We start from the raw sequence: 25322 nt of genomic DNA, 5'->3' as shown, positions 1-25322 counted from the left end.
GGGAGAAGCTTGGACTTCATTAGTGCCGAACTCTAACCAGTACCTTTATTTATACCCCATTGTTCCAGTGTCATTACTTACTACTAAATTCCCCCTTTTTGTATTGTGCAGCTTACCTTAATGGTTTTAACACTTTTTGAATTGCCAGGTTCTTCTGAGAGAAGCGGAAACTAGTAAGAAAGCAACAGAAGAGGAACTTCATTCTCTAAACCAGGTACGTGCAGGAACACCAACCACTCCCAACTACTGTGTGACAGAGGCGGCATAAGATAGTTATTTGCAATGTAATGTAATGGCGGACTGCTTTACAGAAAGTGCTGGGACTGCTGTCAGAGAACCGGTGTCTCCAAAACAAGCTGCAGGTGGCGCTAGTGGCCCAGCGACAGTCGCACAGTGCAGAGCATGACTATGAGGAGGTCATTAACCTTCTGGAAACAGAAATCATGGAGCTCAAGAGCCAGATGACGGGGAAGAAGAAGCTAATGGCGTTAGAAGTCCATGAGGTGACAAATTGCAGCACTTTCAAAAACACTTATAGGGTGGTTGGGTATGGGTTCCCGGTGGTCAGAATACCGACAGCGGCATACCGACAGTCAGAATCCCGACACCTGTAGGTAAGTATACTACCACTAACCCTCCCCCCTAGTGCCGAAACCTAATATCCCCCTCCCCACACTCTAGCACCTAACCCTCCCACTAGTGCTTAACCCTCCCCCCCCCAGTGCCTTACCCTAAACCTAACCCTCCCCTAACTCCCGCTAATTAACTACAGGAAGCCAGTGGTTAGGGTACTGGAGCCGGGATCCTGGCTCCTGTATTTAGACCATCGGCAGTGTTAGGAGACAGAGTGAAAAGTGATAAGGTGTCAGCCAATCAGCTCCCAACTGCCATCTCACAGGCTGTGTTTTAAAAATGACAGTTAGGAGCTGATTGGCTGGCACCTTATCACTTTTCACTCTGTCTCCTAACACTGCTTAGTAAATAGACCCTTATATCCCTATATCTCCTTATGGGGTTTTTCATTTTATTGGTCTGTACATGCCTTCCTGCAACTTTTACTAAATACAGTCAGGTGCATAAATATTGGGACATTGACAGAATTTTCATATTTTGGCCTCTATTCACCACCACAATGGCTTTGAAATTAAACAAACAAGATGTGCTTTAACTGCAGACTTTCAGATTTAATTTGAGGGTAATTACATCCAAATCAGGTGAACGGTGTAGGAATTACAACGGTTTCTATATGTGCCTCCCACTTTTTAAGGGGCCAAAAGTAATGGGACAAACTTACTCAGCCAATTAAGGAATTACTGCAGTTATTGGGACCTCTGTAGGGTATAAACATTAATGAGTACAAGTGATAACTACTATTTCAACAGTGGACTCTGTATCTAGGGTTTGGATTTAAATAGACGGTTGTCTTTGTCCGACTGTCAACTCCGTAAATCAGAAGTGACTCGCAAACATCTGGAAGTTTCCAATAAGAAACTACTCAGCTTTGTGCAGGTAAATCCTTTCTACATTACTTGCACCTTCCACCACCTTCTATCAACCATCTCTCCCTCACTGCACCTTTGACCTTTTCTCAATCAGTTCTCCCTCTCTGCACCCTCGACCTTCTTTCAATCATCTCTCCCTCACTGCACCTTCCACCTTCTTTCAACCATCTCTACCTGATTGCACCTTCCATCTTCTCTTATTCATCTTTCCCGCACGGCACCTTCCACCTTCTCTCATCCATCTCTCCCACACTGCACCTTCCTTCAACCATCTCTCCAACACTGCACCCTCGATCTTCTCTCATCCATCTCTCCCTCACTGCACCTTCTACCTTCTCTCAACCATCTCTCCCTTACTGCACCTTCCACCTTCTCTCAACCATCTCTACCTCACTGCACATTCCATCTTCTCTTATTCATCTCTCCCGCACTGCACCTTTCACCTTCTCTCAACCATCTCTCCCACACTACACCTTCCACCTTCCTTCAACCATCTCTTCTGCACTGCACCCTCGAGCTTCTCTCATCCATCTCTCCCTCACTGTACTTTCCACTTTCTCTCAACCATCTCTCCCTTACTGCACCTTCCACCTTTTCTCAACCATTTTTCCCTCACTTTACCCTTGACCTTCTCTCAACCATCTCTCCCTCACTGCACTTTCCACCTTCTCTCAACCATCTCTCCCTGACTACACCTTCCACCTTCTCTCAACCATCTCTCCTCACTACACCTTCCACCTTCTCTCAACCATCTCTCTCTCACTTGCTCCTTCCACCTTCTCTCAACCATCTTTCCTGCACTGCACCTTTAACCTTCTCTCAACCATCTCTCCCTCACTGTACGTTCCACCTTCTCTCAACAATCTTTCCCGCACTGCACCTTCCACCTTCTCTCAACCATCTCTCCCATACTGCACTTTTAACCTTCTCTCAACCATTTTTCCCTCACTTTACCCTCGACCTTCTCTCAACCATCTCTCCCTCACTGCACTTTACACCTTCTCTCAACCATTTCTACCCTTACTGCACCTTCCACCTTCTCTCAACCATCTCTCTCACACTGCACTTTCCACCTTCTCTCAACCATTTCTACCCTTACTGCACCCTCAACCTTCTCTCATCCATCTCTCAATCACTGTACTTTCCACCTTCTCTCAACCATCTCTCCCTTACTGCACCTTCCACCTTCTCTCAACCATTTTTCCCTCATTTTACCCTCGACCTTCTCTCAACCATCTCTCCCTCACTGCACTTTCCACCTTCTCTCAACTATCTCTCCGTCACTACACCTTCCATCTTCTCTCAACCATCTCCTCCCTCACTTGCTCCTTTCACCTTCTCTCAACCATCTTTTCTGCACTGCATCTTTAACCTTTTCTCAACCATCTCTCCCTCACTGTACCTTTCACCTTCTCTCAACCATCTCTGCCACACTGCACCTTCCACCTTCTCTCAACCATCTCTCCCTCACTGCACCTTCCACCTTCTCTCAACCATGTCTCCCTCACTGTACCTTTCACCTTCTCTCATCCATCTCTTCCTTACTGCACCTTCCACCTTCTCTCAACCATTTCTCCCACACTGCACCTTCCACCTTCTCTCAACCATCTCTCCCTCACTTGCTCCTTCCACCTTCTCTCAACCATCTTTCCTGCACTGCACCTTTAACCTTCTCTCAACCATCTCTCCCTCACTGTACCTTTCACCTTCTCTCAACCATCTCTGCTGCACTACACATTCCACCTTCTCTCCCTCACTGCACCTTCCACCTTCTCTCAACAATCTTTCCCGCACTGCACCTTTAACCTTCTCTCAATAATTTTTCCATAACTGTACCCTCGACCTTCTCTCAACAATCTCTCCCTCACTGCACCTTCCCTCGACCATCTCTCCCTTACTGCACCTTACACCTTCTCTCATCCATCTCTCCCTCACTACACCTTCCACCTTCTCTCAACCATCTCTCCCTCACTTGCTCCTTCCACCTTCTCTCAACCATCTTTCCTGCACTGCACCTTTAACCTTCTCTCAACCACCTCTCCCTCACTGTACCTTTCACCTTCTCTCAACCATCTCTGCCGCACTGCACCTTCCACCTTCTCTCAACCATCTCTTCCTCACTGCACCGTCCACCTTCTCTCAGCAATCTTTCCCGCACTGCACTTTTAACTTTCACTCAATAATTTTTCCCTAACTGTACCCTCGACCTTCTCTCAACAATCTCTCCCTCACTGCACCTTCCCTCAACCATCTCTCCCTTACTGCACATTCCATCTTCTCTCATCTATCTCTCCCTCACTGTACCTTCCACCTTCTCTCAACCATTATTCCCTCACTTTACCCTCGATCTTCTCTCAACCATCTCTCCCTCACTGCACTTTCCACCTTCTCTCAACCATTTCTACCCTTACTGCACCTTCCACCTTCTCTCAACCATCTTTCCTGCACTGCACCTTTAACCTTCTCTCAACCATCTCTCCCTCACTGTACCTTTCACCTTCTCTCAACCATCTCTCCCTCACTGCACCTTCCAACTTCTCTCAGCAATCTTACCCGCACTGCACTTTTAACTTTCACTCAATCATTTTTCCCTAACTGTACCCTCGACCTTCTCTCAACAATCTCTCCCTCACTGCACCTTCCCTCAACCATCTCTCCCTTACTGCACCTTCCACCTTCTCTCATCCATCTCTCCCTCACTGTACCTTCCACCTTCTCTCAACCATTTTTCCCTCACTTTACCCTCGACCTTCTCTCAACCATCTCTCCCTCACTGCACTTTCCACCTTCTCTCAACCATTTCTACCCTTACTGCACCTTCCACCTTCTCTCAACCATCTCTCCCTCACTATACCTTCCACCTTATTTCAACCATCTCTCCCACACTGCACTTTCCACGTTCTCTCAACCATTTCTACCCTTACTGCACCTTCCCACCTTCTCTCCCTCACTTGCTCCTTCCACCTTCTCTCAACCATTTCTCCCTCACTGCACCTTCCACCTTCTATCAATCATTTCTCCATTACTGCTCCTTCTTTCAACCATCTCTCCCTCACTGCACATTTAACCTTCTCTCAACCATTTCTCCCTCACTGCACCTTCCACTTTCTCTCAACCATCTCTCCCTTTTGGCACCTTCCACCCTCTCTCAACCATCTCTCCCTTACTGCACCTTCTACCTTCTTTCAACCATCTATCCCTCAAAATAGCTTTTATCTCCTCTCAACCACCTCTCCCTTATGGCACCTTTCATCCTCACAACCATCTCCCCATAACTTCAAATTCCACTATTACTCAACCAAATCCCCATCACTGCCATTTCCACCTTCTCTCAACCAGTTTTCGATCACTGCACCTTTCATATAGTCCCATTCATCTATTCATCACTGGCCCTTTCATCGTCTCGAATTCATCTCTCCATCACTGCACCTTTATCCCATCCATCCATCACTGCCCTTTCATCTTTTCTCGTTCATCTCTCCATCAATGCCCTTGTATATTCTCTTATTCATCTCTCCATCACTGCACCATCCATCTTTTCTCATTCATCTGTCCATCACTGCACCTTCCATCTTCTCTCATTCATCTCTACATCACTGTACATTCCATCTTCTCTCATTTATCTCTCCATCACTGCACCTTCATTCCACCCATCACTGCCCTTCCATTTTTTCTCATTCATCTCTCCATCACTGCACCTTCCATTTCCTCTCATTCATCTCTACATCACTGATTCTTCCACTTTCTCTCATAAATCTCTCCATCACTGCACCTTTATCCCATCCATCACTGCCCTTACACCTTCTCTCATTCATCTCTCCATCACTGTACATTCCATCTTCTTTCATTCATCGCTCTGTCACTGCACCAACCATCCATTTTCTCTTATTCATCTCTCCATCACTGCACCTTCCATCTTTTCTCATTCATCTCTCCATCACTGCACCTTCCATCTCCTCTCATTCATCTCTCCTTCACTGCAGCTTCTATCTCCTCTCATTCATCTCTCCATCACTGCACCTTCCATCTTCTCTCATTCATCTCTCCATCACTGCACCTTCCATCTTCTCTCATTCATCTCTCTGTCACTGCACCATCCATCTTCTCTCATTCATCTCTCCATCACTGCACCTTCCATCTTCTCTCATTCATCTCTCCATCACTGCACCTTCCATCTTCTCTCATTCATCTCTCCATCACTGCACCTTCCATTTCCTCTCATTCATCTCTACATCACTGATTCTTCCACTTTCTCTCATAAATCTCTCCATCACTGCACCGTTATCCCATCCATCACTGCCCTTACACCTTCTCTCATTCATCTCTCCATCACTGTACATTCCATCTTCTTTCATTCATCTCTCTGTCACTGCACCAACCATCCATTTTCTCTTATTCATCTCTCCATCACTGCACCTTCCATCTTTTCTCATTCATCTCTCCATCACTGCACCTTCCATCTCCTCTCATTCATCTCTCCATCACTGCACCTTCCATCTCCTCTCATTCATCTCTCCATCACTGCACCTTCCATCTTCTCTCATTCATCTCTCCATCACTGCACCTTCCATCTTCTCTCATTCATCTCTCCATCACTGCACCTTCCATCTTCTCTCATTCATCTCTCCGTCACTGCACCTTCCATTTATCTCATTCATCTCTCCGTCACTGCACCGCACCATCTTCTCTCATTCATCTCTCCGTCACTGCACCGCACCATCCATCTTCTCTCATTCATCTCTCCATCACTGCACCTTCCATCTTCTCTCATTCATCTCTCCATCACTGCACCTTCCATCTTCTCTCATTCATCTCTCCGTCACTGCACCTTCCATTTATCTCATTCATCTCTCCATCACTGCATCTTCCATCTTCTCTCATTCATCTCTCCATCACTGCACCTTCAATCTTCTCTCATTCATCTCTCCATCACTGCACCTTCCATCTTCTCTCACTCATCTCTCCGTAATTGCATCTTCTCTCATTCATCTCTCCGTCACTGCACCTTCCATTTATCTCATTCATCTCTCCGTCACTGCACCTTCCATCTTCTCTCATTCATCTCTCCATCACTGCACCTTCCATCTTCTCTCATTCATCTCTCCGTCACTGCACCTTCCATTTATCTCATTCATCTCTCCGTCACTGCACCTTCCATCTTCTCTCATTCATCTCTCCGTCACTGCACCGCACCATCCATCTTCTCTCATTCATCTCTCCGTCACTGCACCTTCCATCTTCTCTCATTCATCTCTCCATCACTGCACCTTCCATCTTCTCTCATTCATCTCTCCATCACTGCACCTTCCATCTTCTCTCATTCATCTCTCCATCCCTGTAGTCTACCTTCTGTCACAAGTAAAAATAGTAAATTTACATGATTTTTTTTAATAGAAAATATCTAGCTTGTTTTGTGTCAATTCTTCATAACATTTGATAATAAAATCTGGATATTTTTACTCTGTGGAATTATGAATGGTGACCCCGATATAAAGGTAATGTTACAGATCTAGACAATACCATGTTACATTAACCACCTGGAAATATTGTCTACATTTCTATTGGTATTTTCTTTAGTTTATGGTATGTTTCTCTTTCATAGAAAATCCAGAAATTATTAACTACTTCACTCCAGCTTTCTGATGATAAGCGGTAAGAGAAGCTTATGTCACCTTTTCCCACCACTTATACATAGTGTTTTTTTATTTGCATTATGGCCCTCATTCAGAGCCGTACGCTCTGAGCAGAGCGCACGCTCTGAATGAGGGCCGGGCTCCATTTTCATGGAGCGTCCTCCTGGACGCTCGTATAGCTGTGGGTCACCACCCACAGGCTATACGAGCGTGCTTTGTGATGGCCGTGATGGTCGAGACCATCGCGACCATCGAAATTGCGAGCCGGAGCCTGCGGTTGAGGTTTTCAACCGCAAGCTCCGGAGTGATTTTGGCTCTATCAGAGCCAAAATCACTCCCACTGACATCGCTAGTGATGTCAGTGGGCCGGCTTCTGATGGGAGGCGTTCCCGTGGGAACGCCCCCGTCAGGGAGGCACGCCCCCAGCACGCCCACCAAAGGGGGCGTGCTGTCAATCAACATTGACAGCACGCCCCCTTTGATCGGACACAACGAGCGAAGGACTTTCCTTCGCTCGTCGCGTCTGGCGCATGCGCACGACGGAGCTCCCTCCGTCGTGCGCATGCTCAGTGCATAACATCGACCCACTTGCGAGCGGACAGCCGCTCGCGAGTGGGTCTGAATCAGGCCCTATCTTCCATATTCTCAAATGGAAAGTGTGGTCAGTTAGAGACCATGCCCACAATGCACCCAGGGCAGACCCATATCCCCATGTCCGGCTATGCTGTGACACTGTTTGGCTGGGACTACTGTGGGGGAGGGGGGGGTTCGTTAGTATACTGGCGTCAATCAGGTTTGCTAAATCGGCTGTCCCTGTTTGCTGTGTTATGTATCTTGAATTGGGTATTGTGCTTTTATTTTAATACCAAGACAGGAATGTAACATTTTTTTTTTTACCAGCAATGACGGTAAACTTCCTGTATTCGAAAAAAAAAAAATGCTGGTACTCAATACCCCTGAGTACCATTAGGAAAAAAAATCACTGGCTATAGTCTATGTAGCAACCAATCGTGTGTCAGTTTTTGATGGTTTAGTGCTTTGGGCTTGATTCAGTACCAATCGCAATTTCGATTGTAACTGCAATCGCCTACGGATCGCAGCTGCGAAAATATGCTAATGCTTGCCAGACCACAGGCGGCATAAAGACGCCCACTGACGCCTTCTCATAGCCGTCCAACCTCGCTCTTCTGCATATAAATCGGTACCATCAACGCATATCAGGCAGTCACGCATTTACAACAGGTCTATTCAGCTGCAGACACTGCAAGTCTCCTCGCACGCAGAGGGCTCTCATGCAACGTGTGTAATCGCAGTGGCTCATTTATGCACGCCGTGAAACACCCTTCAAACGGAGAGACACGCCTCAGTTTTTCTGACCCTATCAACACCCCCACACGCTCACAGCCTGTCACTCACTTTGTGATGGATTCCTCTGTACATCCGTAATTGCAGTGCGATCGCAGCGTGCGTGCAGCTTATACGCATGCACAATGACAAACCATCATTCCATCTGCATCCGTATTTGCACTTTGTTTCTTCTTCAGGGTCCATAGGCTCCACAGGGAGACCTTGGGGGATCGTCTGTCTTTGACGGCGTGGCTCTTGAGACAACCCACAGCGTCAAAGACAGACTATCCCCCGAGGTCTCCCTGTGGACCCTATGGACTTCGAAGAAAGAGAGTTAACAAAGGTTAGTTCTTACCATAACTCTCATTTTTTTAAGTAGTTTAATATCTGGGCATATAAAGGGGGATAAAAATGGGTAGACTTATTTTTTTGATCAGTGATAGAAGGATTAACCACAGCCATGCAATAGTGGGACAAGACTAAAGAGTTCATCTTCCACCACAAAATGTTTTTGCTTTTGTATTAATATTTTTTTATATATTTATTTATTATATTATGTTAAATATGTGTAGGTCAATTTTTATTTTTTTTTCAAATTACACCTCTACGTAAATCTAGGATTGAGGTTTATATGCAAGCTCTGGCTTTTGCATAGTACAATCCCACCCTGCTGTATTAGGCCTGATGCCATAGGTGGGGGTTAAGTGCAGGGTGAATGCACAAAGCAGCCAGAAAAACTATATTTGCTCACCCAATGAGGATACTCTCTACTTGAGAGTGTATCTAACCAATAACTAGATATGAAAGGAAAATTAAACCAATTAAAAAAACAAAACAAAAAAAACGTTAAATCTTCCATCTCTTTCCTCTAGAGCTGGGGATCTGGAGGACAGTTATAGTGAGAACCCGCTGAACTTGTGCCTGCCCTCTGCACAGATGCTGGCCACAGAAGTCACTGACATTCTAGAGTCCTGTACTGGTGAGTTGGCTCTTCCTTACTGGGACACCATCATATACATTGTTATTCATGGTGAAACACTGAAGGAAGGTATGGTTGTAAATGTTCTATTTGCTTTACATAGAATATTGCCCAAAGGTTTTTATTTATTTTTTATTTGTGAAGACCTTTTTGGCAAATGGTGGTACTGCAGTTATCTCAGCAGCTTTTCTCCCTCATACTTAATAGACGGTCATGTTTCGTTATGCCATAAAACAACTGGTGGCAGTATTACCACGGAATAACCACGGATAAGCGTAAAGTGTGGCTATAGCTCAGAAATTCTACAGCAGATCACATGTGAGAAACGTGGCGAGAGCTATCGCCTGGCGAGACTTGAATAGGGACAGTCAGGTTAGTTCATCTAATCCTGTCATTTTAACGAATTTCAGCGATTTGTAAATTCATATTTTTTAAATGGGTCGTCCAAAATACGCCATTTATTTTATGCCCATTTGTGAATCAGTCAGGAATGTTGAAGCTAGGGTTAGGCACCACTAAAGGAGGGTTGGGGGGTAGAGGGGAGGGTCAGGGTACTTACCAGCCCCAGCCGGGATCTTCATTGTTTGGGCTTAAGTCAGCTTCCCGGCTATCGGCATTTCATACCCAACCCCTTGTCAGTATGTCCATAATTGAAGTCCTTACTGTATTGGGAAGTCTCAATATCAAGTTTATTGTATTGTCGATCAGCTCAATTACTTTCTCTTAGGGCAAGTAACAGCGTTGTAGATAGGAAAACACATTATGTTAGCAGAGGGATAGCCGATCAGACAATACTCATTTGTCTACTCCCCCAAAAGTTCTGGCTGACCCCCATATTGGGCTGGATGGGGTGCGCTATGACATGATTATCATATAATTACGTAATATGAGCCCCGCCTCCCCTCCACAGACCTGTGTTTAGCAGTACTATGCCACTAGGGGGCAGGGCCTAATGATGAGAAGCTCCCAGGCCCACATCCCACAGCGATCAGCTGTATCTCCCCCCCAAGGACCCTCCCTCCCTGAAGGAAAGATTTCAAAGCTGGCAGGTACTGTATAAGACAATACTAAAACTTGTGTATCTCCATCATCCATGTTATCAAGCTGTGGGTCTATGTACTAAGCCTTGGAGAGAGATAAAGTGGACAGAGATAAAAGTACTAACCAATCAGCTCCTGTCACTTTACAGGCTGTGTTTGAAAAACGAGTCTGGAGCTCATTGGTTGGTACTTTATTTGTATCCACTTTACCTCTCTCCAAGCTTTGATAAATCTCCCCCTAGGTGTGTTGGTTGCAGCTCCTGGGAGATGAAGTGACTTCCCTGAACACCTCAGTACTCATCAGTAGGATATCTCCACTGGTGAGTGGGGCGTCATACACTTGTCCAGCAGTAGGATCGGCACTTGTGGAATGCTTTGTAGGTTGTATTGAATGCTGAGTCTTCCTGTGGCCCTGCTAGCTACGCTGTTTTCACACCCACTACACAATATTGCACACGATAAGGAGAACTGACATTCTGGGGCCTGCATTCTAGGAATGCCTCTCCCCGGCTTAGTACATAGACCCCTGTGACACAGAGTTTCAACCCTTGAAGCTCTGGTCCCTACCGACTGTGGACTTGGAGCTGTAGTACTGTAGAAAATGCTATTATTCAGTGAACTACTATCTGTGTTTTTTAGTCCCTGGGTGTAACACTGATCGGCTGAATCTGCAATTTGATGACCCACATCCAGAGGCCAGACTGCTTACCGATCCAGCTGTTTGGCAATGGATGAGGAGTGATCGGCTTGCACTACGTATGACCAGCTTTGATCAAAGCTGAATGTAACTCTGCAGCATTGCAAGGCAAAACTAATACTCCCAGTACACAGTTAAAAAGTGTATTTCACTGTGGGCCAAGCACCAGTGGCTTAAGTTCATCCCAGACGCTCGTAGGCAAGTTATAATCTGGTGCCCCCCCCCCCCATATATATATATAAAAAAAAAAGGGACGAAAGCCATCTGATGTGGTGTGGGAGAAAACCACCTGATGTGGGGGCTTTGAGTACTGAGTCAAGATACTGTAAGACTGCTACTGTGGTGGAACTACAAATCACAAAATACCCAGTCTACTGCCGACTGCTTCACATGCCGGGAAGTTGCTCCACCAAAGACCTGCCCCCACACTCAGTCGCTGGTGCCCCAGGTCCCTGCCTCCCATGCCCTCTTACCCGCAGCTCTGTCTGGTGCCTCCTTGCTGACATAAAGCTCCTGGAAGATCTACAGCCGCGTTTATGCTCAGGTTGTGAGTGAGGAGGGGGCTTCAGAGTCACACGGGCATGAGAAGCTGCTGAGGAGCAGCGACATCAATGAGTGGGGGACAGGCTGTAGATAGACAGAAGCAGCATCTGATGGTCTGACACAGAGCCTTCCACTAGTATATGGTTATAGTAACTTCTCAGGTGCCAGGTTCATATTTACAGCCCTAAGTGGGGTGAATATATTGTGGGCAATGGAGGTGCCCCTTCAGTGCTGGAGCCCGACGCCTCCATTGTCTCCCATAGTTCTGCCTCTGCTAAGCACCTGTATGTTACCATAATGCATCTCCTCCTAATCCGTTGTTCCCCATTTTGTTGTGGGCTGGGGTAGACCAAGCGGTGGCCAATCAGATCATTGGGGAGCTCACAGCAGAACAAGATAAAGCAGCATATTAATGTGGTCGTTATTGTGGGAGGCAGTGACCTGTGGATTAGAATAGTGAGGACAGGGCTACAAGTGACATGTATGTGATATGAGATTGGGAATGGAGGCAGTAGGAAGCCACATACTGAAGGTCCCCCAAGCTGCACTAAGCAGTGTTCTGAGGCTTCTGTACTAATGCAGAACATTTGTGACCTAAAATGCAACCTTCTATGTTAACGAATCTCATGGTCCTCGTCCCCATGCACTAGTTATGGCACCTATTCCATATACACTATCATACTCCAATGTTCCTATAGTGCTCTGGCCTAGAAATAGGACTTTGCTGCTGTCTTTTTGCTAAGAGCTCATGCGTGTTTGTCATTTCAGCCTGTCCCTTCTCCTATGGTGATTTCCTCGGGCACAACAAAGCGTCATGCCAACCAGGGTGAGTGCGGTTATGTTACCCTGGAAGAAAGGTTCATTTACGAGTACGTAGCTATAAGTCGCGCCCTCCTCACAGTCCATATGCTTCTTTGTGGCGTCATGTGTCTTTCTTTGCACAAGTGCATCTGATCACGAGCAGCTTATGGACCTGTATACCAAGATGCCACCGTCTACAGGGCGTGTTGGCAAAAGTATGATCTTCTAAAAGGAGTCAGTCTGTTACTTGAAGTTAACATAACTGCGATTCCTCATTAGACAGCACTATGATGGGAGTAATGAAACCCTGACTGTAACATATAAGGATATTACAGGTCACAACGTGGGTCAATGACCGTCTAAAGATGTCAGACTGATTTCTACTATACAGGTTATGGGGTGACTTCCAATATCCTGTATATTTAGCAGTTATCCCTTATAATACACATTTATATTTTACAGGTACCAGATCACTGCTCACCAGTCACATTTCCCAGATGTTCTCACATACATTCCTTCCACTTCTGTATCGTAATCTAGACTTTACTTCCAACAGATCCGCCAGCGAGAACGTGAGCTGGCCCTCACCGCCGTCCCCGATTTCTGCACACAGCCTGAGCCACAGCGAGGAGCAACTATACCCGGCCAAAGCGTCAAAGACCAGACCTAAGTAGGACAACGTGGCACAATAGAGACGAGGAGCTGGATGCCGGACGTTGGAGGGATATTTACAGTTCTGTGAACAACGGAGTTTCCCAAAGAATGTTTGAAAGGTCCATATAAAGGAACGAAGAAAACGTGAACTCGCCAGAACGACTGCTCTGTTGCTCATAGCACATGCCAAACGTATAACCACGTCTTCCAATGAGGCCACAAAGAGGGGGCCACTTACCCACGAACAGACTTGCGCTATAACATAGACTGCAATGACAGCTGGTCAGTAATACGCAGCAATATCAGCGGAGGCTGCGAGGTTCCGCTCATTTTATTATAATTACTGGTCACACCAGGATCAAAATCAATTACATCATCTACTAGCGCAAAAGATGGATTGCGGCGCACAGGTCGCCGTCCTGTCTCCGGACAGATTGTTCTGTGGCTCTGTACAGTTTAAGCCCTTCACGTCTGGAGGGTTCTTGACCTTGCATGACTGGACCTGTCTTTGGCATCCTCACTTTAAAATCGAGAAGAAACATTTTTATTACTTAAAAAAAGGTATCAGGGTTAATTTTATACTGCTTTTTTTGGGGGGAGGGGAGTCTGAAAGAACTTTTCATAGTGTTACAAAATATTTTTTTTTTTCATTTGTACTTTAAAATAGTAAATTTTTTTTGAAAAAAAAAATATGGAAAACAAAAATAAATTTTATTTATTCTACTCAGAATTTTTTTTAAAACGGCTTCAACCACCACAATATGTAATGATTTGTTATACTGAGGTTAATATTACAACAGTCATGGGCAATGCTAAATCACCTTGGACTCACCCATGTAGAGGCCCTCATTACGTGAAAGAGGGACAGCTGAAGGGAAGATCGCCACCGTTATCTTCGATTTCTCTGTACAAACGGACTTGTATTCCTTGTAAATAAAATTCCATGCAAGAAAAGAATGACCCCCGATGACTTACCATAAATCTCTAAGACACCTCATAACTCAGTTCTAAATATAGCTAGCTATACCGTCTATCGCGTTCACAGCTCTATACAACTACAGCAGGACGTGTTAAAAAGGGGTCAGGACCTCCTGTTCTACAATGTCAATCTGGGAGTGTGGCGTTGGCCTATGACATCATAGCTCAGCGCCACATTCCCAGCCTATCAGTGACATCAGATTCTTAGTGAAGATTCTGCTGCTTCCTGGTGTTAGCGTCTTAAACTTTATCAAAACACTGGGTGACAATATGCCACTCACTCTGTGTTTTAGGCTCCCCCTAAAACCTGGTTGTCCCAGACGACTGCCGAGTAGTAGCACCAGCCCTGATAATTGGCTACAGGTTACCTGTCCACTGTTTCGCCATCATGGCTGTTTGTAAGCACATTTGAGGAATGAATATACAATAGGTTCTCTGGGCCTGATTCAGTACGGATCGCAAATTGCGTTCGCAGCTGCAAAATTTGTACGGAACGGAGCTGCAAAATAGGCTCAGCCGGCATAAAGACGCCCACCACTGCTTTTTCACATCCGCCCAATGTAAACATCGGTACTATCGACGCACATCGACCACTCACGCAGCATTTACAACACATTTTAACCCTTCACTGTTTGTTTATTATATATGTACCTCACTTTTTATTTTTATTCTTTATATGCAGCAGTAGCTGCTCCTAACTATCTCTTTCACACTGCACTTTTCTTACTATGGCGGTGCCCTGGGGTGGCTTAGCTGGGCTAGTTTGGGGGTGTCCTGCGCTCTGGATTTGAATCGTAGTATGTTAGGGACCTACCCTACAGAGGTTACCTGGATATGGTGGGTAGGCCCATAACCTTGGCCAAGATTATGCTAAAAACCTCTATTGATTGCAAAATTGTATTGCATTTATATATTATTAATAATTTGGAGTTGTGCACCTGAGATTTGTCTGTTTTTGTGCCTGCAATTTGTCTCATCAGGTAGCACCTCCCATTATATATATAGTCAGGGTGTGCAGTCCAGAAATCTTTCCCATATACTCTATTTAATGTGCTTTATTGCACACCTGAGGGAAAGGAGACGCCCTCAGTCTGGATTAGCACCCCTACCTTATTGGTTTAAAAGCATGGAGTCTTGTAATGAATATGCACACAAGTAATAGGCACAATTCTAGGTAAGTCCTACAAGTTTTATATACTGTAGTGCAACTTTGGTTCATTTTTGGGGCGTGGGTCCCCCTGGATTGCCTTTGTTGATCTGTTTCAGGGCACCGCATTATAACACATTTTTCTTTTATAACACATTTTAACCCTTCACTGTTTGTTTATTATATATGTACCTCACTTTTTATTTTTATTCTTTATATGCAGCAGTAGCTGCTCCTAACTATCTCTTTCACACTGCACTTTTCTTACTATGGCGGTGCCCTGGGGTGGCTTAGCTGGGCTAGTTTGGGGGTGTCCTGCGCTCTGGATTTGAATCGTAGTATGTTAGGGACCTACCCTACAGAGGTTACCTGGATATGGTGGGTAGGCCCATAACCTTGGCCAAGATTATGCTAAAAACCTCTATTGATTGCAAAATTGTATTGCATTTATATATTATTAATAATTTGGAGTTGTGCACCTGAGATTTGTCTGTTTTTGTGCCTGCAATTTGTCTCATCAGGTAGCACCTCCCATTATATATATATTCAGGGTGTGCAGTCCATAAATCTTTCCCATATACAGCATTTACAACAGGTCTGATCACACCTCAGACACTGCAAGTCTCCTCGCACGCAGAGGGCTCTCATGCTGCGTAAGTCATCGCAGTGGTTAATTTATGCACACCCAGGAACCGGCGTTCAAAAGGACAGGCACGCCTGCGTTCTACTGACCACTCCCCCCACCACCAACCATCACCACCACCAAAAGCTGACAGCCTGTCACTCTTTCTGCAATGGATTCCTCTGTGCGTCCGTAATCACAGTGCGATTGTGCGCAGTGCATCTTATACGCATGTAGGATGGCAAACAATCGCTCGATCTTCGTCCATAGCTGAACTTGCGATCGGTACTGAATAAGGCCCTCTCACCATAGTCTAACACACCTAAGAAATGGCGGGCACATCCATCAATGAAACACCTGGAATGTTGCTTGGTGGTGCTGTGGATGGAGGCATAGATCCCTTTGGAAAGCAAAGGTAAGAGGTTTATATGGGGTTATAGGAGGATGCCTGTAATTACGAGAGTAGATGGCGTACGCCTATAAGGACAGGGGAGTAATGTCTGCAGCTGGGACACTGATCCCATACAAAGCCTGGTGGTGTAATATCAGGAGCACAGAACCAGAGCACACAACAAAGGAAGGATGAAAGACAACTGGTCTAGTAACTGTTTATTTCATTACGAAAATGTTGGCCTGAGGTCAGTCTGAAAAGAGCCAATGTAAATAAGTTAGGTAGATAAAGGTTTCTGGCTTAGAAAAGAGCCAAAAGTGCTGGCAGTTATTAAAGTCTATAGACAATGGGCCTACAACCATCGCACAAGGCCCTGTACAGTGATAACCTGGTAATTGCACTCATTCAATAAAACCCCCCCACCAACTGAGAGGCACTTCTGTGACTCTCCGTCATGTTAGTGGTGGCACCTGTGTCATAAATTAACAAGAAAGCTTATAAAAGTATGTGATGAAGAGTTAGTGGTTTCCCCCGTTACTCCTTGGTATTTGGTTTAGATCAATTGTGATTCCAGTGATAGGTCTGTGAGGTTCCTCGGTTTTTAAAGCTTCTGTGATCTATGGATACCTCTGCTTTCCTTGAGCTTGTGTTACAGGTTTCTGCTGGTGGCATAGCCTGGGTGCAGGGGAACCGCTCGTCCTCTGCCCAGATAAATAAGGCCAGCTGCGGGCGTATGGTCCAGGTGCTAAAGGGAGCAGGGTCCCTGCGGCCTATGTTATCTGGAGATCAGGGAACTGGTTTGAGACTTGTTGGAATTGTTGGTGATCCCACTAAGTTGAGAGAAACCGCTGCAAGATTCCAGGCTGGACATTGACCCCCTGGAAAGAAAAAAAATAAAAGCAGAAACATATTATGGGCAGAATGAACTGGACACGGGCACCTCTCTGCTACCCCCCAGCAGGGGTGCTTTCTGTATCCCATGTGTACACAATAGCAGCCTCTGCTGTGTATATGTGATGATACACTTTCAGAAATAGAAGCATGTGTGTCTTACGCCTCAACAAGGTGGTAGAAATGGGGGGGGGGGGGTGGAGCGGCTTAGGGTTAGGCACTAGAGGGAGGGTTAGCAGAAATATACTCACCCGAACGCCAGAGCATAGGCGATCTGACCCAGAAGCGACGGTCACATGACCGGCGGGACAGGGAAGACATCGCTGAAGCCTGGGCCGCCAGAGGCGATATTTCGCCATTCTAACATGTCATCACTGTCTACGTGATGACTTTCGACATATCATACCGCATCCGTGGTGAGAGAACCGCCATTAAACAGAGTATCTGGGTCACCTCGAAAACTCACTGATCTGTATATTTTTTTTTTTTTAACATCATTTACTAGTTACTTTGTGAGTAACTATTTTCCAAGACATAATATAAAGTGCAGATAAGACTTCAAAATATACTGGGTTACTATCTGTAGCTTACATCCCATTTTATATTAGTAATTAATGTTCATTACCTGAAGTCCTCTGATGCCAGCACTTCGAAGTAATACATGACTTTACACTTGTGGCTGGTTCCCTGAAGCGAGGCCAGAACATCGTCCACTCTGGCTATGCTAGACCCAGACGACGAGCTGTTCATCTTCCACTGGAGGATATAAGACCCAGGCCAGCGGGTCACATGGGAACCCTGGGAAAGCAAAGAGGATTCTGGGTAATGTCGTGTGCACAGCACAAATAACCGAAATACTTATCCCATAATGCTCCTACTGTGTTACTTATTAAGATCCAATATTCTCTGCAGCGCTGTGTGATGTCACGGCAGCCATTGTGTGAGTTGCAAGGTACCAATGACAACACTGCATTGCAGCCTCGTAACGTCCATGAAAGGCATAGTCTGCGTTCTCCTGTCCAGCTCACAAAATGGCTGCCTCCGCCGGGCCTCATTGACAAAGCACAAAGACAGCAAGGACAAGGAGCAAAATTCAGGTTTGAGGGCCCTGTGCACCTTGATATGTAGAGACCACGACTACCACCACAGTTTATACAGGGCCGCAGAGGGTGCTCCATGCTCCATACGGAGCAACTGTAACATTGAGCGGAGTTTATGGAACTGAGATAAAGAGGTCGGGAGGGGCCATTTTGGGGCGTTCCATAATTTTGTGGAATGGCACGCAACATTTTTCGCTCAGCAAACACGAACTGGGACGATCAGGTCTCTTGTTATAATTTTAATGGGAAGAACTTGTTAAGAGAGGCTGATTTCTAAACGCACTGACCAGGACGAGAAAACACTTCAAACGCAACCATGTAAAATACACAGTAGCCACTGCGCTCTCACTCTCTTGATTACATACTGTAAAACATAATTGACATTAAACAGAGCAGAATCTAACGGGAAAATAAAAGGCTTTATTGAATAAAAAAGGGTAGTTGTAAAGGGGTTGGAGGTTGGACCCACAGGGGTAAATGTACTACGCTCCAGCTTTTACAAGCCGCCACTTCTCGGTGGGTTCAACCCTGAAATTTAAAACCGTACTGATATTAAAAGCAAATTATGCGGAGTTTTGCTGTTAATATCAGTGCCTTTTTACAGTGCAGTCACACCTGCCGAGAAGAGCTTAGTAAATTTACACGTTGTTACACAGTGCATTATTTCTGCTTCTCTTAATACCTAGATGCACTTCTAGTTTGCAGAGAGTGCGTGCCCACCTTGAAATGCGCTGGGCAGACCACCTAGAACCTACAGCCAATATTATAGTAGTCCACCAACCAGATATCAAGGTGCTTTGAAACCAGCCATGTAATATCAATGTGCTTTGGGGCCTCTGGAAAATGTGCACGGTGGAAACAATTCAAACATCACAGTACAAACTACCGATACATTCTCTTCCATCATATAAACCGTTCCGGTCCTCCTCCGGACATACCTGTCTATTTAGCTTTATTTATGGATTAAAACAAGAGAGTGAGGGGCTGTCAGCTCTTTGTTACACGTACCACTTTCTGCATTTGAAGCTCCCTATAACATTGGTACAGAGACAGGTTTATATATTGGCCAGGAGTATACATACAGCACATAAATTGCAACACTGACACCTACAGGCTACAACTAAGTACTGCACTCAGTCAAACTAATCCTAAACAGGGTACTGAATCATAGGAAAAAACAATATCCATCTATGCATTTTTCTCTATCTATCTATGGCCTTTTCTTACTAAACTGCAATTATATGGACCTAGGGATACAACGTACATTACATCACATCACATCAATTAGACTTCCTAGAAAAACGTTATATGCACTTCAAACATTACAAACCTGGATGCTTTCCCCTTCCCTGCAGACTAGCGGCGCCTCCACCCTCCTGTAGTCAACTCCCAGGACCCAGTTCTTGTCGATCAGCTGCACATTGTTGCAGGAGGTTGTCGTGGCGGTGACAGAGCCGGAGTCCTTTTGATGGATCTGTGGAGCCCTCTTGGAATGGAAGAGGCTAAACACAACATCCCCGCGTAGGACATCAAAATCCCAAGTGATGACGGACTCCACCTCCAGGATTTCGGCAGTGAGCTGCAAGAACCAATGTGACATCGAAGTGTCAGAGTTATGGTGGTCTCATGTCATCCGGAGCTTCTCCATGCTCTAATGTATTGCAAGAAGGCTACAAACCAGGTTAGGAGAGAACCTTGTCTCTTCTACTGCTAGGATGATGCTACTCTAGTCCAGGTTCTCCCCTTGCCTCATGAAGTACAGTATACTATAGATCAATGACATCTATGGAGAGATGTACCCCTGAACAGGGGTACATTGAGCCAGTTCTACTTTGTCCCATCCCTAGTCGCCCCACCCCCCAGCTTGCTAAGCCATCTTAGTGGCCTATCAGGTTAAATTCTGTCACTCGCCCCGTTCTTCTACAGCGCACTAAACTGATCTGAAATGAATGAATTCATGTTCCTCTTGAATCTTTTGTTTTAGTTAGCCCTTGAAACTTTTTGTATCGGTCTGTGCAATTTTTCTGTGCAATTTACCCACTAGAGGCATCAGGCACGGACAAAGCCCTAATTCCTAATCTTGGACACTTGGGTTCTCTCTTCCACAAACCTCGTGTGGGGCTCCCTTGTAGATGTAAGAAGAGTGATAAATGGTTTCAGTCCACAACCGGATGTGGTCGGAAGTCTCGGCGTCATCATCAGATTGATATAATGATTTGGGGACCAGTCCTCCCTCTGGAATGTTACACTGGGGGTGGAGAGTACAACAAGCATTACATATAGCAGATAAAGTCACCACAAAAATGAAAATACAGTTTTTGGACTATGTTTGAGGAGATAAAGTAAAAAACGAAGGATAATTTATATTCTGTGCCTAGATGGGTGTCGCGGTCCTAGGCCGATCTCCACTCTTTTCAGATTAAAGGCTAGTTAGTGCATTCTTACCACGCACTCTCCACCAAGGAAATCTGGGATTATCTCCTTGTCCAGGTAATCGGCTATCCCACCTGGGCCTTGGTAGTTGTTGCCGCTGTAGATCAGAAATTTCCGCCTGGAGTTCTCGTTGATAAATGGGCTGACCTAAGACAGAAGGTTTAGATCAGCTCAGGCTGATGACCTCTAGCAGTGGTGAAGACACAGTAGAAGGGGTGAGGTGGCTCAGGAACCCACACAAAGAACGGCAAAGACCGTAGCAATTATCATGAAGGAAGCGGCCCGTCAGTTCACTTACCAGTGTCCATAGAACTGGAAACACTCGTGGAGCCTGTACTATCAGCATTCTTCCCAGCGTCTCCGGGTAATTGGCCTCAATGACCTCTATAATCCTGAGCAGGGCCTTCACACCAGGCCTCCAGAGATGTCTCATGTTCAGTCCTTCCAGGTCCACAAGGCAGGTCCAGGACCTACCACAAGAAGGAGCGTAAGTGAGGGGAAGTGGAGACATTTAGCACTTATGATGTACTATGACATGGTGACGCTTCTGCTATGATATGACCCTGAGATATCTGTATGAAATACTGTTGTGGGATCAGTGGATCTGTAGCACTACCCATACTGCATAGTCCTATCGCACTAACCTGATTGGGGAACCAAACAGATGAGTGTTCTCCTCACACCGTCTCTGTCCTTCTTCATTAATGGAGAGAACCTGTCATACGAAATACAATATAAAGCAGAAATAAACTAAAATGACTCTATTTCACCCATCCCCAGTCCCAAACAAGGCTTTCGTGTGCTATGATTTATGCTGCACTCCTGATGTGTGCAAAGTTCTACCGGAGCAAAAATAATCAGTACTATATGGATAAGTGCATAACAAATGTCACCGTACAGAAACATTGCACTATTGTATTAGCATAGAGATTGGTTTTGTTTTGCCGTTTTCTGTAGTTCGGATGGTGTTGCTTTATCACTGCTCTGGGTTGTTATGGGGGATTCTGACATTTCACCTTTGAAGAAGTGATTGGTTTAGGTCATGTTCTGCTGTGTATTTCCAGTCAGCCAAACGCAGACACTCTGTGACTTATTTTTAGATATCATTTACTACACTATAACTATCCAGCACAATTGTGGTACACAGATTCCTGGGACTTGCACTGTTTTGGAGCCAGACAGTATTGCTTCATGTGCAGGGCCGCCAAGAGCCAAGGCAGGCCCCGGTAATATGGGGCGTGGCCTAATCTCGGGGAGGCGTGGCCACGCCCCCTTGCCGGAAAAAATAAATAAAAAAGATTTGCAGCGCCGCGCGCCAGGGAGAGGGGCGCTCTGAGCCCCCTCAGCCCGGCGCAAAGCCAGGGGGGGCGCGATCAGTGTTATCGCTCCCCCCACAGGCATAGGAGACTGCTGTGGCTGCTGCTCAGCAGCCACGAGCAGTCTCCAACTGCAGCTCAGCACACGCTGTGTGCTGGGCTGCGGTGAGGGGGGGCGGCGTCGGACCCGGGCCCCTCAGAAAGCCCGGGCCCGGGTAATCTGTACCCGCTCCCCCCCCCCCTCTCGGCGCCCCTGTTCATGTGCCAGGAGACATCAGCACCAATATTCTCTATTGACTGGTTAAACTGCAGTCATTTCGGGATAATTTAATGTTTGCACATGCAGATCCTTGGAACGGTGAGATTCGTGTAATGTCCAATCTAAACCCACAAGCACCCTCCTAGTAGCATTAGGACTAGGTAAAGTATATACACTATAAAGAAGGATATACTAATTAGGGTGAGAAACAGGCAAACTAAAGTAATAATAGCATGGCTCAGATGTCAGACACTCACGTGACGTAAGATGGCCTCTTCACCCACTGCTTTCAACAGGCCTTTGGTGTCCACTTGCCCCAAGCGCAGAATATACAAGGGACGACCATCTGAAATAAAGATAACCAGAGTCATTAGGTCATTATCACAGCTGGATGCATATCTGATGTAACGCGCCAATCTCTTCCATGGCTCTGCGGTGTGGAAGGTTTATAACCATTACATCGTTCTACCTATTCGTAGCCTCCAGATGATAATGTTCTCATAGGTGATCACTAACAAACACTGCTCAAAAGGCGTACATATACACTATTTACTAACCATGATTACAGCCAATCAGACATTTGCTTTCATTGTCTAAATTACACTATGCAAGTGAATGCCAATTGCGGATTGATTGCTGGAAGTTTGATCAATGTTAGTAAATGACCAATAAGGCTGCAATGTACAGTATCATAAAGAGGAATTGAAGTGTTTGCAATACAGTTTCTTTATTTCTACACTACTCTACGGGACCTAATGATGGCGACGCATGCGCCGATTCTGCTGCCGAGTCCAATTTCACCATACACGGATGGAAAAATTGGACAAGAATGGGCTGTATGGTGCATGGACTGATTGCCCAGATCAGTGTGGCCTCATTGGCAGGGTTGGAAGATGTCTGGGATACAGACTAATAGAGCATCATGTTCTGAGCGCATTTTCCAATGTGCCTGATAATGGTCCAATCAATTTCAATAGGATCATTATCATTAGACGGATTTCCTGATATCTCTGCTGACTCCACAGAGTGTGTGTGTGTGGGCAGCTTAATGCGGATGCTTTGTGTATTAGATTAGTGAGCAAGTTCTAAACCAAACGGCACATGGAGTTAGGACTGGCCTCGGTCGTGGTAATGCCACCCTCCGGCGTAGTACTCTTCCAGGATAGGAGGTGGGTGCCACGTCTGGAGGATGTAGTCCACCTGGTATTGCTTGCGCCAGGACAGGGACTGGCAGAGCATCTCCCGGGCTTTCTCCATGTTAAAGTCGCGTGCCCGCAGGAAGCGCAGGATGTGGTCATCCTTTGGGATCTGTAGGAGGAGAACAAACAGTGGTGGATGTAAATAAAGGCCAGTGCCAGAGCTTGTACCAGTGGATTTCTGCAGCACCTGGCAGTATTATCTCATTGGCTGTACAATACTTTATATTCATACAAATAACAGCCCTCTCTTCCACTGTATGATATCTACAACTGAAATACAAGTTTTGGGTGGAGTTTGAAGTGATAAAATATTATTATAATTTATTTATTAGGCGCCACAAAGTGCCTGCAGTGCCGTACATGGGGAAGACATAAGCGTAATTACAATACACAACAGCTAACCATTTCAAAAGTGTACAGCATGAATACAACACATTGCAGGGAGGGACCAGTACGGGGTGTGGTAGGGCAACTGGCTATAATTTGTAAGAGCAGGCAGTGTCTTGTCGCAGACGGAACAGCAACAGTTCCCAATGACCCTGTGCCCATGGGTAAGCTGACAGTAGCAGAGTCACTGAAGGAGACAAAAGACAAGGAGCACTGCTGGCACGAGCTTTAAGGCTGGTACACATTAGACAATGTCTAGTGTGTACCGATCTCGTTAGCGACGGGACCTGGTGGGGGGGCGGCATCGGCAAGTGCATACACTGCAGAATGCAGCATGGTCCCCGCTAATGATAATGCCCATTTAACCTGCTGCAGGGCTGACGGAGGATGTCGCCGACGATGCACGGGAACGTGCATAGTCAGTGACATAGTGGGTACACACTAGACAATGTGCCAGATATATCTCGCTCTGATCTGCCGGATTGGATCGACATATTGTCTGGTGTGTACCCAGCATTACACTCTAAAGAACTGCCGGCAACACAAGTTGCAGTAACGTATAGTGTGTGTGGCCTGAAAAGAACCGTGATGCCCAATAATAACTATTATTATCATATACATATTATGCAGCGCTGTACATTGAGGGGGTTATGACATAAAGAAAGAACATATAATAGTATGAAAGGAGATGGTCCTGCCCAAATTAATTTAGAATTTAGAGGTTGAAATCAACATGATCATGTTTCTAAAGGCAGTGGGAAGAGGACTGGTATCGTCCGTTGTGTATGGTTCTACTACATGCACAATAATGGGCTCAAGCTATAGCGTAAGTTTAGGCACCTATGTGTGGCCAAATTGGTCACTGGCCCCCCCCAGGACAGGAGCTTGTGATTGCCTCTTACCTTCCCCTTGTGGGTCTCCAGCAACCACTGCCGGAGGTGGATCAGGGCGCTCTCCTGCATGGGTGTGAGCTGTCCCAAAAAGCGCTGTATGTACTCAGCCTCCAGTTTATCGCCTGACAAAGAGAGATGACAATTCACCACGTCACAGTATTTCAAGTAAGATTTGCTATGCCTGAACATAAAGGGTGAGACCCAGACACTCAGCCTGGTTGCCAAACAAGTAGATGAGTTACAGCGGTAGTCCCACATCAAAATTGAATATGGAAAGAGACATCCATGCGGCATACAGGGAGAGAAGCCAAATCTCATTAGGGGCTCCATTAGCACAGATGGATGAGGATTACTCAGGACAATAGCGGTTATCTGGACAAACGTAAACATTTTCTCTACAACTGGATGTCAGCTAAGCCACGTGCACATGGTGCATATGTGCCAATTTATTGCAAGAAGACCCCAATGGAGGGAAACAGAGGAAGCGCCATGCGATTGTCTGGACACAGG

At 45.8% G+C, this 25322-nt stretch overlaps 2 protein-coding genes across 9 annotated transcripts in view; one reads left to right on the top strand and one right to left on the bottom strand.

Moving 5' to 3' along the window:
- LOC148505539 (syntaxin-binding protein 4-like) overlaps nucleotides 1-13820 on the top strand; it is a 164560-nt gene extending 150740 nt beyond the window's left edge. For 2 of the 4 annotated variants that reach the window (XM_088448177.1, XM_088448179.1), the window contains exons 16-22: nucleotides 149-214; nucleotides 312-503; nucleotides 1399-1509; nucleotides 7105-7154; nucleotides 9355-9461; nucleotides 12510-12567; nucleotides 13099-13820. In XM_088448177.1, the coding sequence (XP_088304303.1) occupies nucleotides 149-214; nucleotides 312-503; nucleotides 1399-1509; nucleotides 7105-7154; nucleotides 9355-9461; nucleotides 12510-12567; nucleotides 13099-13216 (702 nt within the window). In that variant the 3' untranslated portion in view covers nucleotides 13217-13820. Of the gene's footprint in view, nucleotides 1-148; nucleotides 215-311; nucleotides 504-1398; nucleotides 1510-7104; nucleotides 7155-9354; nucleotides 9462-9668; nucleotides 9923-12509; nucleotides 12568-13098 lie in introns of those variants that run through there. The other 2 variants (XR_015869886.1, XM_088448178.1) reach the window with 2 other exon arrangements.
- A 2715-nt stretch (nucleotides 13821-16535) lies between these two features.
- LOC148505538 (SEC14-like protein 5) overlaps nucleotides 16536-25322 on the bottom strand; it is an 89846-nt gene continuing 81059 nt past the window's right edge. For all 5 annotated transcript variants that reach the window (XM_088448171.1, XM_088448173.1, XM_088448170.1 and 2 more), the window contains 10 exons: nucleotides 24822-24934; nucleotides 23452-23641; nucleotides 22591-22679; nucleotides 21403-21473; nucleotides 21057-21228; nucleotides 20771-20905; nucleotides 20436-20573; nucleotides 19656-19904; nucleotides 17851-18023; nucleotides 16536-17212 (listed from right to left, as the gene is read on the bottom strand). In XM_088448171.1, the coding sequence (XP_088304297.1) occupies nucleotides 17110-17212; nucleotides 17851-18023; nucleotides 19656-19904; nucleotides 20436-20573; nucleotides 20771-20905; nucleotides 21057-21228; nucleotides 21403-21473; nucleotides 22591-22679; nucleotides 23452-23641; nucleotides 24822-24934 (1433 nt within the window). In that variant the 3' untranslated portion in view covers nucleotides 16536-17109. The remainder of the gene's footprint in view (nucleotides 17213-17850; nucleotides 18024-19655; nucleotides 19905-20435; nucleotides 20574-20770; nucleotides 20906-21056; nucleotides 21229-21402; nucleotides 21474-22590; nucleotides 22680-23451; nucleotides 23642-24821; nucleotides 24935-25322) is intronic.

The sequence above is a fragment of the Taudactylus pleione genome, unplaced genomic scaffold (assembly GCF_031769625.1).
Source record: "Taudactylus pleione unplaced genomic scaffold, aTauple2 ptg000451l, whole genome shotgun sequence".
NCBI lineage: Eukaryota > Metazoa > Chordata > Amphibia > Anura > Myobatrachidae > Taudactylus > Taudactylus pleione.
The sequence above is the reverse complement of the archived record's forward strand: the minus strand, read 5'-3'. Positions and strand labels throughout refer to the sequence as shown.